At 42.3% G+C, this 18733-nt stretch overlaps 1 protein-coding gene across 19 annotated transcripts in view; it reads left to right on the top strand.

The window, feature by feature from the left end:
* Nucleotides 1–18733, top strand: part of Fhod3 (formin homology 2 domain containing 3) — a 497386-nt gene that overhangs the window by 421526 nt on the left and 57127 nt on the right. For 16 of the 19 annotated variants that reach the window (XM_021236693.2, XM_021236691.2, XM_021236688.2 and 13 more), the window contains 2 exons: nucleotides 7270–7542; nucleotides 14537–15420. In XM_021236693.2, coding sequence (XP_021092352.1) covers nucleotides 7270–7542; nucleotides 14537–15420 — 1157 coding nt within the window. The remainder of the gene's footprint in view (nucleotides 1–7269; nucleotides 7543–14536; nucleotides 15421–18733) is intronic. The other 3 variants (XM_087189308.1, XM_087189306.1, XM_087189305.1) reach the window with 1 other exon arrangement.

The raw sequence follows: 18733 nt of genomic DNA, 5'->3' as shown, positions 1-18733 counted from the left end.
TGAACCAAAATAGGACCTGTCTGTCTGACTTCAGGAGAGATATTTAAACAAGTTCAGTGGAAGGCTTTATAATGTAAGATTGGTATTTTGAGTCTTATCATTTATTTTCAAGATAATGATGCTGAAGTAAATAAACCAGTAACTTAAACTGCCTTTCACTTTCTGTTCATGGTATAAAGTAGAATATTTATATTATCAAGATCACAATAATCAGGCCTGAAATTGGCTGCTGCTTTTTTCTTCCTATATGAAACTAGTTATGCACATTTGCCCAAATGAACTCAATCAGAAGCATAATCAGAGGGATAAGAGAGGGGAATGAAATTATCATAGTGCTTATAATCCTGTCCAACACTCAACTGAAGTACGTGTCCCCGAATAAGCATGACATGAAGGACATAGATCTTTTTGTTTTGTTGTTTTGTTTTGCCTTGAGCCATTCCTGATTCTCATTTGCCTCTTATAGCATGAATAACATGTGGCATCAACTCTGGTTTTGGAATTTACAGATTTGGACTTGGGGTTAACATGGCCCATGAATGCAAGCCCAGATTTCTTAGGGAGTCCACTGACCCTAAGTGAAAATTTTGGTTGGTTGAATGACGGAGAGTGGTCATGTGACATAAAAAGTGTCACCTTCCAAAGGGACTCCTGAGGTAGCTTAGACCTAAACCTGTTTGGACAGTCTGACTCTAAAATTTGAAGATGAAGCTGGACTTGGCTTCAAAGGCATACAAATTAATTAACTGTTGAATCAGTAGTTTTCAGGTGGTAACATATTTCTTTTGTAAAGTTTGAGCAACTGAGTTTGTACTCATCCTAAGGAAACTATTGCTACGAGGAGAGATTTTCAACCAGGGATAATTTTACTCTTCAGGGACATTTGGAAGTGTCTGGAAATATCTTTGTATTGTCACTATGGTGGGAGACAGATGAGAGTGGATGGTAAATGTACTACAAAGCACAGGACAGCCCCACAATAAGGAATTATTTGACCCCAAATGCCCATGGAACCAAGGCTGAGAAAGCTTGCTTTAGATAAATCTTAGCAGCTTAGCAAGACCTGGCCCAACACCAAAGGCAAAGTCTAAAGAATCTTCAAAGTTGTGAGTTTTTTCTCTTGGGACCTTTCTCGGATTTATGTGATTAAACCACAAGTCTAAAGCTGATGGTGTTACTTATTAGCTCTGAGCCAGGGAGGTCCCTGGAACTTACACAGTTTGGAGTAACTATCATAGAACTGACTGGCCTAGCCTCTGGTTTCATAAGACCTGCCAGAAAGCCAAGTCCTGACAAAGTCGTCAAGACACCAACATAGACTAAAACCAATTGAAGCCACCCAAAGACTTACTAACTTTAGATCTTTCTACCAGCTATTTATTTCTTCAAAGAGGAGTTGCACGACAGGAGATCCCAAGTGGACATGTGGGACTGGGCTATCGGGGACATTGATGAGGACAGAACTGGAACAGCCATGCCACCATGTGTTACTGCCTTATTTCTCAGGAATGATTATGTAGTTTCCTCTATGGCTTAAGTCACCCACCACACAGTGCAATATTGTGATTAACAGCCAGGGGTTCCAGGTAGGCCAGTCTAGGTGCCAGTCCCAGGTATGATCCATGTACTTCTTTGGTGGTAAGGCTGTGGCGGAAGTAGATAGCATATATTCAGAGGATGACTGACATATTCAATAAGGCTGTTATCACAGGTGGCAAAAGCACCCGAGAAAGCAGGTGGAGAAAGCCAGAAGCATTGTTCCTACCTCTTAGGCCTCCTACCTAGAGGAAGAGCCTAAGAGTATTCAACTTACTGTGCAGCCCTAGGAAATTGCTTATTCTCTGAATATTCATCCTCATTTCCCACATGGAGATATCAATCCTTTATAGTGTGGGTATAGAAACTAAACAGGATGATGTAATATGATTCTTAGCATAGCCCCTGTGTGGGCTATGCTACTCAGTATATAGTAATTTATTTTTACTTTATGTGAGCCCAGTAGGATACCTGACATCCTGCATAGTTTTAGGGACCAATTGAGAAGGTGATATTGGGCTTCTGGGGAGACAAAGAATAAAAGGGTGAGAGTGAATGTCTTCCCTAGCTAACTTTGGAATGGGGAGGAGCTGGTTGACATCCTCAGGGCTTCTGCTTCCTGGCTACCTCTTTCCCTGGGTTCTCCTGTCAGTGAGCTCTCGTCTTGGTCCCTCAGCCTCTTTTACTCTTGTAATATCTGTTTCCTGGGATAAATAATTCCTTTCAGGTGCTGCCTTGTGACTCTGGGTCCTCCCCAGGGAATAGTGACAACCTGATTTCCTGCATGGACTTCTTTCCTATTATTTCTTCTGCTTGCATAAATAATCTATTCTCTTATCTTTTTAATTAGTTTAATTTTGATTTATTTCCTCCTCCCTTATATTCTCCTCAATCTAGTTTAAAACCCTTTGAATCAGGTCAATGCAATTCGGGCCAGATACATTTTTCTGATCTTTGCTAAGTACATTCTGGCGATGCTGAACCCCATCTGTCTGCACTCTCGGGCTCTGGTCCAGGAAGACAGATTCCAACTTTGGACTTCTTGAATGGTGCCAAGTCTTCCTTGCCATGTCCTCCTTTCAATTCCATACTCACGCTCCACCGAGAGAAAGTCTGCTGGGCACCAGCCTATACCCTTCGTCAGCTCCCCTCTCCGTGGTACAGCTCCTTCTCTCTAAGGGGGTTGTGGACAAGCATGAGGCCCTGGTGGCTCCTGTCCTCCAGTGTTTGCTTCATCATATCATTCCTGAGCCTGCCTCAGGGAGACACTGTTGTGGGATCCTTAAAGGCATGTGGTGGGGAGGGGATCCCTGACCACTTCGACATGATCCTTGGCTGTTCTCTGCTGACCTGGCCTTTCTGAGGGTCATCCCAGAAACTCCCATGGAGAGGAAGTGAGGATTGCGGAGGATAGCTCATTTGAAATGCCCAGTGACCATTCATGCTGTCCTGAAATGTGAATCTATTTCCTCCCCCATTGCTGTCAGGGAGGGAAGGCTTCCCAGTAGTGTCCAGGGTCTTAATCCCTTACTCATGTGGGTCTACATTCTTATTTGTTCTCTTCTTCTGTTGAGCTGTCCTAATTTTCATTTCTTCTTTTCCCTCCTCCTCCTCCTCCCCCTCCTTCCCCCCCCCCCCGCCCCGCTGTGGAGTCTGCTTCCTGGCCTCTTTGTTCCACATTGACTGGTGCTGACCTGTAGCTTGTGGGCACATCCAAGCTCTTCCCAGAAGAAAGCATGCTTTGTCTGTGACAGGTGTAGACAGGGATCCTCTCAGAGGATATGTGGTCTGTCTCTCACTGAAGCAGCCATCACTGCCCTTAGAGCAAAGTTTCCTGTTCCTTATCTCAGCAAACAGGTTCATTGTCACAGCCCCAGACGTTGTCCAACTCCCCTGGCTCACTGAGCTGTAGCCATACTGGGCATCTTTTACTTCCTTCCCACCTGTGTACTCCAAGTTTCTGGGTTCTTTTCCCTCTTCCCAGGATATTCTCATGGCCATTATTATCCCTGCCCTTTAGCTCCTTCTTATACTCGGAGACTCTGTTTAAATGTCTTTTTGGCTTAGAGACTTATGACAGATCCTAGGCCTAGGCCTTATGACAGACCCTTGCCCCAACTTGCCAAGACAACATGCTTTAGACCTTAGAACATCCATCTCATTGGTAAATATTTTTTATTGTGTTTGATGGGAGCTGAAAGGCTGGGGTTTCCCTATGCCCATTGAAGGTAGGGCTCACCTACCTGCCTGTGCCATACAGCAACCATGGCAGGATGTTCAAGATCTTTTCTTTCTGCCCTCTGCAGCTTCCATGATGCCAGAGCCAAGTCTGCCTGGTGTATCCTTGTGTCACCACTGACAACACTGTTGAGCCAGACAGAGGCGCATTAACTGCTGGGACTAGTTGAAGCTGGGAGTTGTAAACCCTGTTTTCACCCCTACTTGTTGACTAAGAACTTAATGCCAGTTAGACTGCAGACTTCACATGATTCCTCCTGTTTCCTGGGGGTTCTGAGGCTAGGTGATACGTTTCCTATATCTGTCCACAGGGCAGCAGGCCTGACTTGGAAACAGTGACTCAAAAGGAATGGTTGTGCATATGCAGAAGGGAGTGCCAGCAAGGGAGGTCCTGATGAAAGAGAAGGGGAAAGAGGGTAGAAGAACATTCTACAATTTGTTGTAGAGTCTTGAGGGCACCCTGGATGCTTCCTATTGACAAGAACTTTGCTTTGCGAGTCAACACTGGCCTCGGGACTATGTGGGGCTCACATGAGAAAGTGGTTAGGCATGGCCCTGGGACCTTTTGCCCTTGTCCCTGTGTTTAAGACAGAGAAGGGCTCTACCCTGGAGTCTGACTGCTCTCTCTCTATTCCCTGTCACTGTGTCCAGTGCCCTCCCCACCCAAACCACTGTGTCCCTAGCCACATGGTAAGCTCTCTGAAAGCAGGGATATATATGAGGTTGATGACATCGATGTTGCCTTACCATGGGGCCACTCAGGAACAAGGCCTTATCCATGTTTGCTCCTATTTATCACCTTCATGCTCAATTCCTGCTTATTTTGCTTGACTTGAACATGTATGACCACTGTTTGACTTGTTCATCATTAGGACAGCCTCACATGCCACAGTGTTATAGTCAGAACTTACAGACACTGAGTCATGTGTTCCAGGCAAGAGGGAAGCAGCTTTGGAGATGACTCTTCCTGGCTAATCATGAGAAAAAGAAATCTGCCCAGTGTTGGGAATCACACATCTAAATGTCTAACTCCATGAAGTTAGGTTCTAACATATCAGGATGAAATTGTACTGTTTTGTCCCAAAAGTGTATGACTTTTTCAGTGCTTGCATGTCCCTTAACATACCTATCCAAGCAGCCCTTTGGCCAGTCAGGGGGCCAAGTCGCTGCTCGAATCCCATGTGTTAGGTGGAATGAGACACACCAGTGGGTCCATGGAGGCTGAAATCAAGCAGCTGGCAACCTTGGATCCTCCTGACTCTGCTTCCCCAACCTCCAGAGAATGGTGAGGACCTGGCTGTCCCTGCCAGTGACAGTGCCACCACAAGGGAGGCACCCTCACCAGCGTTCCCCAGATGCCTGCCACTGAAAACTCAACTGCATGCCACATGCTGGTCTGTGGGGAACACATGTTTGTTTTGATGTGGCTCTTCTGAAGTAAATGTGTGCAAACACATACTCTTTCTGTCAACCAGATGATGACTCCGCCATTGCTAAAGCTCAGCTTTTGCTGTGCTTGTAAAACTATTTGGGTTTTGTGTCTCTTTGCTAAATATTCTATTATCAAATGAAAAAGAAACTACCATAAAAATTCTTTCATGCCAAAGAGGATTTTTCTGAAAGGCATGTTTACTCCCATTTTGTAGCCCAGTTTTTGCTTTTAAGAAAAAGCGTATGGCTTACCTGTTCTCAGGAACAAAAAGCATGCCCTCATATCACCTGTTTCTGATATGTGTCCTCCAGGGCCAACCTCTAGACAGGGACCTCTGTCCCCTCCCCCAGGCTCTTAGAAGCAAGTTTCTGTGTTAGGCCAGGGTCCACAGCAAAAGCAGCACAGGTAAAATCAAACCCCAGACAGGCAGAGTGATTTTGCTCCTCCACCCCAATTCCTATCTAAAGGGCACTGTAGGATTCCCACAGGGTTTGGAAACCACATAGGAATGCCAGGAAAGGCTGCATCTACTTCCCTCCCTACTGGGCTCCCTGCCTTGTGTGCTGCTGGAAAGCACACAAGAAGAGGCAAGGGTGCTGCCCCTGGGAGTCCTGGAAGAGTGACTTCTTGCTGGGTCCTATGCCCTGTGAGGCCCAAGCTTTCTCCTCCATGGTGATGCCGAAGCCTGGATCACTGAAGGGCTCTGCATACCCTATGGCCAGCTATTGGCATTCAAGCCAGCAGGATGGTTGCCTCCACAGGGAGAGCTGTCTGATCTGCTTGCTCCTGTGGGGTCTCAGGGGCTCCCTTCTTATTCCTGCTACATGTAGATCCTGCCTGATTTTCTTTATCATTCCAAGTAGTGTTTGCCTAGGGCACAGGTTCTTGGAGCACACTGCCAGGATTTCAGTGGTGTGGCCTTGTTGCCCAGGGTAACACCCTCAGAAGAAACCCATCCTTATCTTGTCTGTACGTGGGGCAGTAGGCTCATAGTTTTGTGTTCTCAATCACTTTGCTGCCCATCCACAGCCACAGCTGAGACCTTTGCTCAAAACATGCATAAGCCAGGAAGCATCATCTCCCTGCTCCTTGGGGCAGCACACAAGTGAGAACATGAGCACTTTTGCTAGGAATGAGGATCAAATCTTCAACCTTGATAGATTTATAGATAGTCCTATGCCCCTGAGTGATTCTTTTAAGTAGTTTTCAAAATCAAGGACTAAGTTTACATTATGAGCAAACATATCCCAAATGAACAGTGATAGGATTTATTGGTTTAGCCACTGATCTTATAAGATATTAAGCTACTACTTGTCAGCTTGATTCACTGTGTTTTCGTATTTTCTTACTCTTTCTGTGAAGCAGACCATGTATTAGTTTTTTTCTTACTGCATAACAAATGACCACAAATGCAGTGGTAGAGAACAGTACCTCTTTATTGTCTCATGCTCACCCTTGGTCATGGCTCTAGCATGATCCAACCTAATTCTTGGCCCTGGCTGTCACAAGGCTGGAACCAAGCTTGTGGTAGGCTGGCCAAGGAGGCCCTGGGATGAATCTACCTCCAGGCTCATTCAGGTATTGGCAGAACCCTGTATTTTTAGACCCGAGGTCCCTTTTGCTTGCTGACTGTCAGCCAGGGTTTGTTCTTAGCTACCAGAAGCCCCCACCTTCCTGTCGCATGGCCCCCTCCATCTTGAAAGCCAACAGGATATGTGAGATGCTTGTAATGAGATGCTTCTCATGCTCATAATCTCTTTGACTTTCTTTTCTGTTGCTAATTGTAAAGCTCTGATTAAAAAAGTTTCACCAGACTGAATTGGGCCTACCTAATTAATCTTATTTTAAAGTCAGCTGACTTAGAACTTTCACATCACCTGCACATCCCCTTCACATTAGTATTCAACCAAATAACGAGGAGCCAGGAATCTTGGGGGCCATCTTTAGGCTTCTGCCCACCACACAGCAAGACAGAGAAATTAACCTCATGTCCATTTTCACATTTTAGATGACCTCCAGGAAAACCCTGTTGTCAATGTCATCTCCATTCTTGTCTCCAACAGTGAGTGCCAGGGATCCTAAAGCCAAGGCAGAGGCGGGACAGGTTGCTGATGAAGCCAACCAGAACATAGCCTGTGCCCAAAGGCAAGCAGAAAGTGAAGGGGTGAGGGCCCTGGAGCAAGAGCCAGAAGAAAGAGTCTCCCTCAGTGAGAAAGAGAGGCAGAATGAAGAGGTGAATGAGAGAGACAACTGCTCCGCCTCCAGCATCTCATCCTCCAGCAGTACGTTGGAAAGGGAGGAGAAAGAGGACAAGCTCTCCAGGAACAGGGAAGCTGGTAAATAAGCCCCTTTCTCATCGGCACTTTCCAGGAAACACTGGGCAGAGGACCTGGTTTGCCCAGAGGTGACCTGCTGGGGCAGGGGTGAGGAATGTGGCCTACAACCTCCTGCCTCATAGAGAGGCCACCCCCAAACCTCTGCCATGCTGTTATAGCTCCCACCTCCATAGATGGCAAAAAGGGTCAGATAATGAGGATTTTCTTGAGGAATGAGCCCCGAAATTCTTCATTTTCCTCTATTTGTTTTGTTGTTTGTAATAAATGTAGCCATTTTCAGTTTCTGATTCAGCTTAGAGACATATCATGTTAGCATCTACTCCCTTAAAACTTTTTTAATAAAGTGTGTTAAAACACGGTAACCGAACCTTTTAGACCAGAATAGATTTATTAAATGAATTGAATGACTTCTAAAATGTTGTATTTCACACTGTGTTAAAGTCAGGTTGATATACTAAACTGAAATATACAGAATTTAAATCATTTTCTACATTATACCCAGGACCACTCTTTTCTTTAGTATAATGCACATGGTTTTCCTCATGGATGTTCTTTCAGTTTACCTGTGAGTGGGGACTTTATGATTAGGAACCAAGTGGAAAGCTAAATTATGGGTTTAGCCCACAAAGACCTCACTAGGGCTTAGCAAGGTGCCACTGAAGGTTATGGAAACTGTAAATGATTCGTACAACCTGCAACACCATAGGGTTTGATTTTCCCACCCATGTCATGTCTCCTATTAGGGTGGTACAATGCTGCCTTCCTTCACTACCAGCCCTCACCAGTGGAGACCTAGCTTATGGGCTAGCCTTCCTTAAACTACATACATTAGGGACACACTCAAGTCCCAAGGCAACATGAGGACTTGCTAGCCAGTGCCATGACCCATGCTTAGCCTGATCATTTCTGGATGGAAAAATATATTGTCTCTGAATCATAGACAAGCGAATGAAAATAGAATGAATAAATAAAACCATTCAGTCTCCCATTAGACCTGTCAATCAACAGCCTGGTCTAAAATAGTTACTATTTCAGTTTTTCCCAATTAGGATACACTACTAGATTGTATATTTTATATTACTAGTCACTATAATGCAGTAAAGAAGGACTGAAAGACTTTATTAGTTTATATCTTAGAAATTATTGCACTGATAATCCTGTGTCTTCGGTTGAAGATATATGTACCAAGTATCACATATACTGATATTTACTTAATTTCTTTCAAAGTCCAATTATAGTTACTCTCCCAAATTCTGCTAGTATTATTCACATTTGGTAGAATTACGGTCAAAGTACAGGGTATAGAGTAAGTCTTCTTGATCAGTTTGGCCTGAATTATGTTTTATGTATTTTGAAGAGCTTTAGGAATTATTCATCATATCAGGGTTTAGCAGCCCTAAAACATATCAGCAAGTTGGATTAGTGAAAATAAGACATGGAACAGAACTTTCTTGGATCAGATTGCACAATATTCTTCCAAATAAGTACAACTTCCCAAAAATGGAGACTCTGTTCCCAGTTAAGAACCATTGACTTTCTATCATAAGTGGACGGTGTCCAAGTTCACAGGCTCAGGAATCAAGGTTTCACAGTGATTTTTCTGCTTTACCTCAATGTTGTGAAGAGATCTGGTCATGTTTATTTGCTGTAGATTATTATGGTTCCTAAAAAAATCTCACTGCTCACAGGTACCTTCAGCAGTTAAGTCAGGGCAGCTCCAAAAAGCTTTTGATTTTCAAAATGTTCTCAGTTAAATCACAAAGGAACTTTGTGACAGTTAAACTTATTCCCAATCTTACTTCTGATGTCTATGTCTGTTATGAAAAAGGGATTTGTAGGGCTTAAAAGAGACTCACCTTGTTCTAACTGGGCAATGTTTGTTTTCTTTGTTTCACATGTTCTATTTTACAGCATTAGTGTGAGAAGTTTCATCAAAGCCTTCTTTACCTTTTGTTATAATACTTGTACAACTTTTCTATGTGACATTTGAATGTCAGCTTTATGATCAATCTCACAAAATCATCAGTAAGCAAATGAATAAAAAGGTGCCTGGCCCCTTCTTGTTGGCAGCTGAGTGATCCTCCATCCCCAACTGGTACAAAGAAGATGAAATTCATAATTACGTTGGAGGTAGACCTCATCTGCTCTGTGTTCTTCCCAGCTCAGAGTCAAAGGGGAATATTGGGAACTGAGCCTCTACTTCTCCTTGGAAGTAGCAACTCAATGTGAGTCAGTGGCCCACTGTCCCCAGGAAGATACCGGTGGGCCAGGGGCTGTGGAGACTGATTCTACCCTCCTCATCTATAATGAGGCAGTGTTAGTTGGTACCCTTGCTGGGGTAGTGACAGTGTCATGCATTAGAGAACTAAAGGCCTTCACCAAGGCCTGTAAAGTATACCTACAAAGGATGACTGCCTACTAAAAGAAAAAGGTAAATAGTATGCAAAAGTTACAGATGCTATCCAAATGTCTAGACTATAATTGAAAATCATTTGTCTTATCAAGAACTTGAGCATTTGTACTGGAATGGGAAAAGACAATAAACAAATGCCAACTCTGAAACGACCCAAATGTTGGAACTGTGTGACAAGGGTTTTGAAGCAGCCATCATAATAATCCTTCACTAGCCCAAGAAATCCATGAATAAAATAAAAATATTTTACCAAAGAAGTATAATATATAAAAAAGAACCACAAGGATATTATAGAACTGAAAAATATGTAAACCAAAATAAAAAACTGTGACAGCCTTAATAGATTGGAAAAAGCAAAGGAAATAATCAGTTAACTAAAAAACCAATCAGTAGCAACTATTAAATCTAAGTAACAGAAAAGTAGGTGGAAAAGAATAAATAGAAACCTTATAGTCCCCTAAAGGCGTGAGAAGCTGTAAGAATAGCTCTGGGACCCACATCGCTGCAGTCTACGGAGCAGGAGGAAAAGGGTGCAGACTTGAAAAAATGTTTGAAGGAATAACAGCCAAAGCCACTTTGTCAGAAGGCATAATCTTACAGATTTCAGAAGCGAAGTAGACCCCAAACAGAACAAATTCAAAGACATCCACACCAAGACAAATGATAAACTTCTGAAAAATAAGAGAAAACAAAGGTTTTAAAAAAAGCTAAAAAGAAATGTGTTACCAGTCGGGGACCCCAATTCAGGTGACAGCAGATGTCTCCTCTGTAAATGCAGAACAACAGAATGAGTAGAAATTGGTGTCAGTTAAATGGACTGCTTTCTTAGAGGTTTGTGAAATCATATTTGAAGATTGAAACAAAAATTGTAGTACTGTTCTATACAGTGCTCTCTGTATATAGAAGAAATACTTCAGATAATTTTATTTAAAAAGTGTGGAGAATAAAAGGAACTAGATAGAAGTGGTAAAACATCAGTATTAATAGACTGTGATATGTTAGTGTTTATATTATAATACCTAGAGCAACCACTAAGAAAACTATATGAAGTCATATACTTTTTTTTTTTTCATAAGAACAGGGCCCAATTAGAACTGACCTTGATCAAAAAACTTTGATTTAACATCAGGAAGTTAAATGCAATTTTCTTTTTTTTAAATATTATTTTATTGGTACATTTTAGATATACAATATAATGACATTCATCATTGGAAATTTGCACCTTTATATAATCTCTCTTGGTTCTTATTTTTCCCCATTCCCCTGGCCTCCCTTCAACCCCTCCATCCCTCCCTCTTTACAAAGACTTTGTTTCCATTTTTTCCTTTTCTCACATTAATTCCATTCCCTTTTTTCCTTTCCCCTACCCCTCCCACTTCCCCTTCCCCTTTGCCCCTTTTCTTCCTGTTTCACATTATCTATTATACCTTTTAGTCCTTATTTACAGTTTCAGTTTCTCACACTAGAGAAACTATTCCATATTTACACATGTGCCCTGTTTATTTCACTTAAAGGTATCGCCTCAATGTGCATCCATTTAGCTATAAATGTCTCTAATTTCTCATTTTTTATGGCTGAGTAGTACTCCATTTTATTTTTAAAAACCACATTTTCTTTATCCAGTCTCCAGTTGATGGGCATGTGGGCTGTTTCCAAGTTTTAGCTTTTATAATTGTGCTGCTATGAACATGGGTACACATAATGTCACTGTGGTATGATTCTTTTAATACTTTAGGGAAGATAGCCAGCAGGGGAATAGCAGGGTCAAATGGGACTTCCAGTCCTAGCTCGTTGAGGTATCTCTATACTGATTTTCACAGTGGTTGCACCAATCGACACTCCCACCAGCAGTGGAGCAGGGTTCCTCTTTCCCCACAGCCCCACCAGCATTTGTTATTGATTGATTTCATGATAGCAGCCATTCTTTCTGGAGTGAGGTGGAATCTCAGCATTGTTTTCATTTGTATCTCTCCAATGACCAGTGATGTTGAACATTTTTTCATATGTTTCTTTGCTATTTCTACTTCTTTGTTTGAGAAATGTCTGTTCATTTCAGATGCCCATTTTTGGATTGGGTCTTTTAAATTTTGGAGGATTTTTTAAATTCTTTATAGATTCGAGATAGTAGACTTTTGTCTGAGGGACAGCAGGTGAAGATTTTTTCCCACATTGTGGGTTGTCTCTTCACACTATTGGTGGTTTCTCTTGCTGTGCAGAAGCTTTTTAATAAGAAGAGATCCCACTCATTAATTATTTGTGCTAGTTCATGGGCAACTAAGGTTTTGTTCATAAAATCTTTTCCTACACCAATGTCTTCAAGAGTTCTACCTAACCTCTGTTCTAGCTGAATCAGAGTTTCTGTTTTAATATTTAGGTCTTTAATCCATTTCGATTTTAGTTGAGTGCATGGTGAAAAATATAGGTCTAGTTTTAATCTTTGGCAAGTTGAAACCCAATTTTTCCAGCACCATTTATTTATTTCTTTATTTTTGGTACTGGGGCTCAAACTCAGGTCCTTGTGCCTGCGAGGCTGGCAGCAGAACCATTGAGCTGAATCTCCAGCCCCAGCACCATTTATTAAAGAGGAAGTCATATACTTTAAAACACTATGAAAAAAGCTATATGAATTTGTAAAAAATGTTCAGGTAACCCAGAGGAGACAAAGAAAGGAGAAATAGAAACTGAACCAAAGGGATAAAACAAAACAAAACAAATTGCAGACTTAAGCCCTATCATTTCAGTAGTTACTTTATAATAAAAGACAAGAGACTATCAAAGTAGATTAAAAGCAAACAAAAACCAAAACCAATTGTAAACAAAGACATGGGAAGATTAAAAATTAATGTTTGGGAAAAGATATATTCAAACATTAATCAAAGAAAAGTAGGAGTAATTAATATCAGATTTTGGGAGCAAAGGAAATTAGTAAGGGCAAAGAGGGATACTATAAAATGATAAAAGAAGACATAAATGAATGAAGAGAATAGGCAAGAAAGACAGCATTTATAAAAAGTACTACCTGAAATATGTTCTTTTTTTCCTGTTGCCAAAATAAGAAAACCCCACATTTCACAAGAAATGGTAAAAAGACTCACCACTTATCTGCCTCAGTCTCCTGGCCCCAAAGCAGTCCATTTGTTTACAGGGAGATCCATGATGGCTTGGTCCTGGGTTGTAGCAGTGGAAGTGATGAGAAAAGTGGCCGGATTCTAGATATAACATGAAAGTTTAGGCCACAGGATGTGTTGCTACACTGGATATACAGGATGAAAGTACAGGAGTCAAGGATGATTCTGAAGTTTTCAGAATTGTCAGCAAAGTAGATGAAATAGCAGACAATAGCAGGAGAAGCAGCTCTGGTAAGGGGTGGGTGGTACTTCAAATCTGAGACAAGATAAGGTGATGACTACAAGAGTGAATGTGGGTGGAGAAAAGAAGTCCGAGAATGTGTAAAAGTTAGAGATAAGGAGGAGCCAGAAAGGAGACTGGGAAGGAGCAGCCAGGAAAGAGGAAACAAACCAGGTCAGTGTCATATCCTGGAAGATGTGCGTGAAGGATGAGGAAGTGATCAGCTGAGACTAGTACCATGTGAAAGTTAGTGCCATGGAAAGAAGCAGATTCACAGGGAGGTGGGAGAAAAAATTCCATTTGATTGAAATCTAGAGAGAATAAAGAGAGAGAAATTAGAGGCATTGAGCAAAATAACTCTTAGAAACAGCTTTACCTTAAAGGAAAGGAGGAAAATTGGGTGATAGTTGGAGGTATAAGTGGGGTCAAGAGAGTCCACTTTCTTTAAGGTTGGAGAAATTGCACGATTTTTATGCCAGAAGGATTAATGGGAAGGGGACAGGGGGTGCAGGACAGAACCACTCTGGTGGTTTCTTACTGCACCAATGGAGTGGCCGAGTTCTGCTAAGAGGGACGGTTTGTGGGCAGTCACAGAAGAGGCCGTGTCCTACGGTTCAGGTGCAGATGAGGAGGTGGAGGTGGAGTAGAGCTCTGGAAGATCTCGGATTTGTCTGAAAAGCTTATATATACTCAGGAGTATGAGATGGGTGGGTAAGTTAGAAGAAAGAGGAAAGGTATGGAAAGTCATTTAGGAGAAGGAGTAGAGGGATTAAGCCGCTTGGAGATGAGTGACCATGAACTTCAAGTGCAGCCAGTGGTATGGTTTGTGTAATTTCAGGTTTGGGGCTGCAGAGAGAGGTAAACAAACAGCCCTTCCAACACATGCCCTGAGCCAGGGAATTGCTTCCTTGCCTCCCCTTGTCTGGCTGGGATGGAGACCTAGCTCTTAGTTACCCATATCAGGGTGGTTCCTGACTAGCTGGTATGGAAAGACAAGAGAGGTGAGGGAAATTTCTCCCATGAGTTCAGGTGGGATCCAGGAACAATGTCATACCAGGAAGAGTTCTAGTCCCAGAGCAGGTCATCAGCCGTGACCCCCTTCTGCTTTGATTGCTTTATTTCATGTCTTCTCAGAAGTCCCTCCTGTGTGTTCAGCCCTTTCCTTACCTAACTGGTTCATGGAATTGCCGTCCCTTGCAACTTTCTCATTGTCTTCCTCCTGTGCTCTTTCAGAGTTGTGGTCCCCAGGCCTTCAGGATGTGGGTGTAAATGGACAGTGTGGCGACATCCTCACCAACAAACGGTTCATGCTGGACATGCTGTATGCCCATAACAGAAAGTCCACGGATGATGAGGAGAAGAGTGAGGGTGAGACCAGGAGGACTGAGCAGGAGGTGGACACGGTGGCAAGCCTGGCCACCAGGATATCCACCTTGCAGGCCAACTCTCAGGCCCAGGAAGAGAGCGTCAGGAGGGTGGATGTAGGCTGTCTGGACAATCGAGGCAGTGTGAAAGCATTTGCAGAGAAATTCAACAGCGGGGACCTGGGGAGAAGTTCCATCTCTCCTGATGCTGAATCCAATGACAAGGTCGTAGAGACAATGCCCACACAGCTGAAGACTGAGTCCGATTATATCTGGGACCAGCTCATGGCTAATCCAAGGGAGCTCAAAATCCAAGACATGGATTTCACTGACCTGGGGGAGGAAGATGACATTGATGTCCTGGATGTGGACGTGGGTCACAGGGAGGCTCCAGGGCCACCTCCCCCACCCCCACCCACCTTTCTGGGTTTGCCACCCCCACCCCCTCCACCCCTGTTGAACATCGTGCCTCCCCCTCCTGTCCCTGGTAATTTATTGGCTCCTCCTCCTCCAGCATTCAGCGCTCCTCAGGGCTTAGGGTGGTCCCAGGTACCCAGGGGTCAGCCCATGTTCACTAAGAAAAAGAAGACTATCCGTCTGTTCTGGAATGAAGTCCGGCCTTTTGAATGGCCATGTAAGAACAACCGCCATTGCAGAGAATTCCTGTGGTCAAAACTGGAACCCATTAAGGTGGATACTTCCAGACTGGAGCACCTGTTTGAGTCTAAATCCAAGGAACTGTCTGTCACAAAGGTACTGCTGGGCTCCCACATGTTTCTTGATTTTCAGTGGGGTAGGGAAGAAGAGATGTATTCACTCTAAAGTACCCTTCTTCATGTTGCTTTGGCTATTTGGTAAAAAGTCCAGTGCTATAAAAATGTGATCTTTGGGATAGTTTTCCTGTGTCACATGCTGGGTGTAAGCTACATAATGAGATACCAGTTTATTAATATGCAAAGTAGCCATCAAAGAATCAGATAACCTGAGGAAGAGACACAAAGGTTAGTCATAGGACAGCCCAGTGTTAACTAGAAAAAGGTGAACTTGCTGACTTACCAAATGTAGAAGATCTGTTTATTTAATCTTACCATCAGGGATTATGGTAATAGTAATACTTGGAACTTCAGCTATTTGAACTTTAAGCTCAGTGCTTTTACAAAGCCATTCATTGAAGGGATATTTCTTTGGATAATCTCCCGAGCCAGCAGCACACTTCAGCTATCTAGATGTTTCCTAATAGCCATATATTTAGCATCCTATAAACATTACATATGCATCTAGTTTTTTAATTTTTATAAATGTTTGGGAACCTGTAGGCATGGCTAACAGAGATGTTACATCCACTTTTTTACATAGAAAACACACGAAATCATTGGGCATCAAATGGAAAGTAATGGTTCACGAACACTGATGAAGAAATTGTGAGATACTCTTTCAGATTGTATTTTTTTCATGATTCAATGCATTAGTAATGCCTCCTTTTGCATATCTTAAGCAATTTAAAACCCTTATGATTTAGGGTATATTCCAAAAGCATCTCAGGTACTTGGGGTATGAGAAAGCACTTTGTAAAGTGATATAAACATCAAAGAGCTTATTGTCATGGATCAAGTCTAACTCCATGTGCTGCTTCATCTGTTAATCTTTCGGAGCCTAAATCAGGCTTCCTGACCTGACAGTAAGGACCAGTTCTGAATCCAACACTGTGTAGCATCCTGCGAACAAGAGTGCCCTTTTCAAAAGGTAGTGCCTGTCATTGCTGTGTGATGCTTAAGGGTCAGTTAGGGGAGCTATAATTGGTCATTCTTCTTTTAAAAGCCACATCTAGTTTTTTAAACTACTTCCCTCTTCTTGCTCATTGGCCTTTACCCCAGTGTCTATTTCTGTCCAGTCCCAACAAGAATGTGAATCTAAATCATTTCGAACCCTAGGGACTCTGTCAAGTCAGAATTAAAGCTTTCTCATTTGTAAAGCCAAACTGCTGAGAGCTAATATAAAAAATAAAGCCCAGTTAGTCCTGTTCTTCACTTGAAAGTGAATCAGCTTTTGTCTTGTCTAGAAAATAGCTCCTAGGAGTGTAGTCCTGGATACCCTCTCTTGGTGTGCCCAAATCCTGATTTTTCCTTACTGGTACCATGTGGTGCTAAGCCAGCCACATGCCTCTTTCCAGTTTCTACATTCTGCCTGGCATTTAAGAGATGAACAGCCAGGAATAAGAGAGCATTCTGTGTTTTCCAAGAGGTACCCACAACCTAAGACAGCATTCTATGTTTGCCAAGAGTTACCTGCAGCCTGTTTTGCTGACACTACCCCCTGACCCACTGATCCAATTGGCCAGCCTTCTTCTCCACCCCTCCTGCACCCACTTGGCTGGTTGTGCTGTGGACTTCTTGTGGTTGCTCATTGCCCTTGGAAGTTGCTGGGAAGAGGCTGTTGTTGACTCAGCATTGAGAGGGATGAAAAGGAGTAATAGGTTGGCAATGAAAGCACTTCTAACTTCCTTTTTACAAAGGAAACAGCAAGGCTAAGTGTCCTCAAGAAGATCCAAAATGAATGGTTCACTTGCCTCCCTCTTCTTTGGTTCCACTATGATTTGGTTAGTGATTTGGTTGGCAATGAGATTTTGGCTTCTGCCTTCTTCATAGCCCAAAGTTCCATTCTTAACTGAAGCAGGTAGCTATTTCTTAAAAGACTTGAATACCTAGCTGATGGGTAAACATTTGCCTAGTTTTACAAAGTAGATTCTACTTCTACAGATTCTACCAACTGCAGATGGAACCACATCTATACTGAACCTGTACAGATTTTTTCTTGGTATTATTCTGTAAGCAATACAACTATACATAGCATTTACATTGTATTAGGTATTATAAGTAGTCAAGAGATGACTTATAGTATACAGGAGGATGTGCATAATTTATATGTAGACACTATGCCATTTTGTTTAAGAATCTTGGCCATCCAAGGGTTTTGGTATCCCCAGGGCTCTATAACCAGTCCCTCATGGATACTGAGGGACAATTATATTGAAAAGTTCACCAAACTGATTCCAGAGGGTTCTACAATAAGACACAGGATCCCTGCCTTGTTTTGTGGAATGGGAAATATAAGCAGGAGCTCATTTACAAAATGCTACAAAATTTAAAATTCAAATTAGAGTTAAAACATATCATATTGAAGAGGTGGATCCATTATATATTCAATTATAACCGATGGCATTTCTGTTTCTAATCATTGGCTGTGATTTTTGTAAAACAGCTATAAACAGCCATTTCCAAATTCTGGCTCATGAGAAGTTTTTTTGTTAAACACAATAGACTGCAACAATGAAATAGACTTCATAAAGAAAGGGAATTGGTTTTAGTTTCCATTTGAAAACTGGCATCATACTAGGGTTATAGGGCATGGCTGTCACCATCTAAGTTCCCCCCAAACAAAGATTTGTAAGCTAGATCCAAGACTGGAGTGACCACTTAATGAGCATGACAAAAACAAAAAGATGTTTTTGGTTTCCATTTGAAATTGTTTCTGAAATAGGGTCTATATTCTGAATTGTTCTGAAATAGGGTCTATATTTCTCTCTCAGCAGGAAATGTATAGCTTTTTGGTCAGATGACTTTCATTGTGTTTTGTGGAGAAAGAGAAAAATCCTGAACTAAATTTCATCATATGATGTTTCTGCTGATGATCTTAAATGTGATGGCTCACATAGGAGACAGTTAAAGTGCTTCCAGAGAAAAATGTCAGGACAGAAAGCCCTTGGGGACTCTGGACTTGACACCATCCTGAGGAATACTAGGAAATAGCTTTACAACTCTGTGTCTAATCAGAACCAGTAAACCCTGGCATCTCCAGAAGTCATCTTCTTTATCTAAGTCACCAGCAGACTGAGACAAGCATGAAGGCTAGAAAGAAGGGTGGACTTGATTCCCCTTTACAGACCTGATGCTGTCTTCCTCTCTTGTGTTCATTAGGTTTATCATGAGAGGACTCCAGAGTAGATCTGAAGAAATTTGGTTTTTTCACCCAGAAGTTTCAGAATATATCAATAATTGTTGATAGTGAC

Source organism: Heterocephalus glaber, unplaced genomic scaffold (genome assembly GCF_053883595.1).
Source record: "Heterocephalus glaber isolate CG9 unplaced genomic scaffold, H.glaber_assembly_v1.0 deba00000331, whole genome shotgun sequence".
Classification (NCBI taxonomy): Eukaryota; Metazoa; Chordata; class Mammalia; order Rodentia; family Bathyergidae; genus Heterocephalus; species Heterocephalus glaber.
Note: the sequence above shows the minus strand (reverse complement) of the source record. Positions and strands in the feature narration are given on the sequence as shown.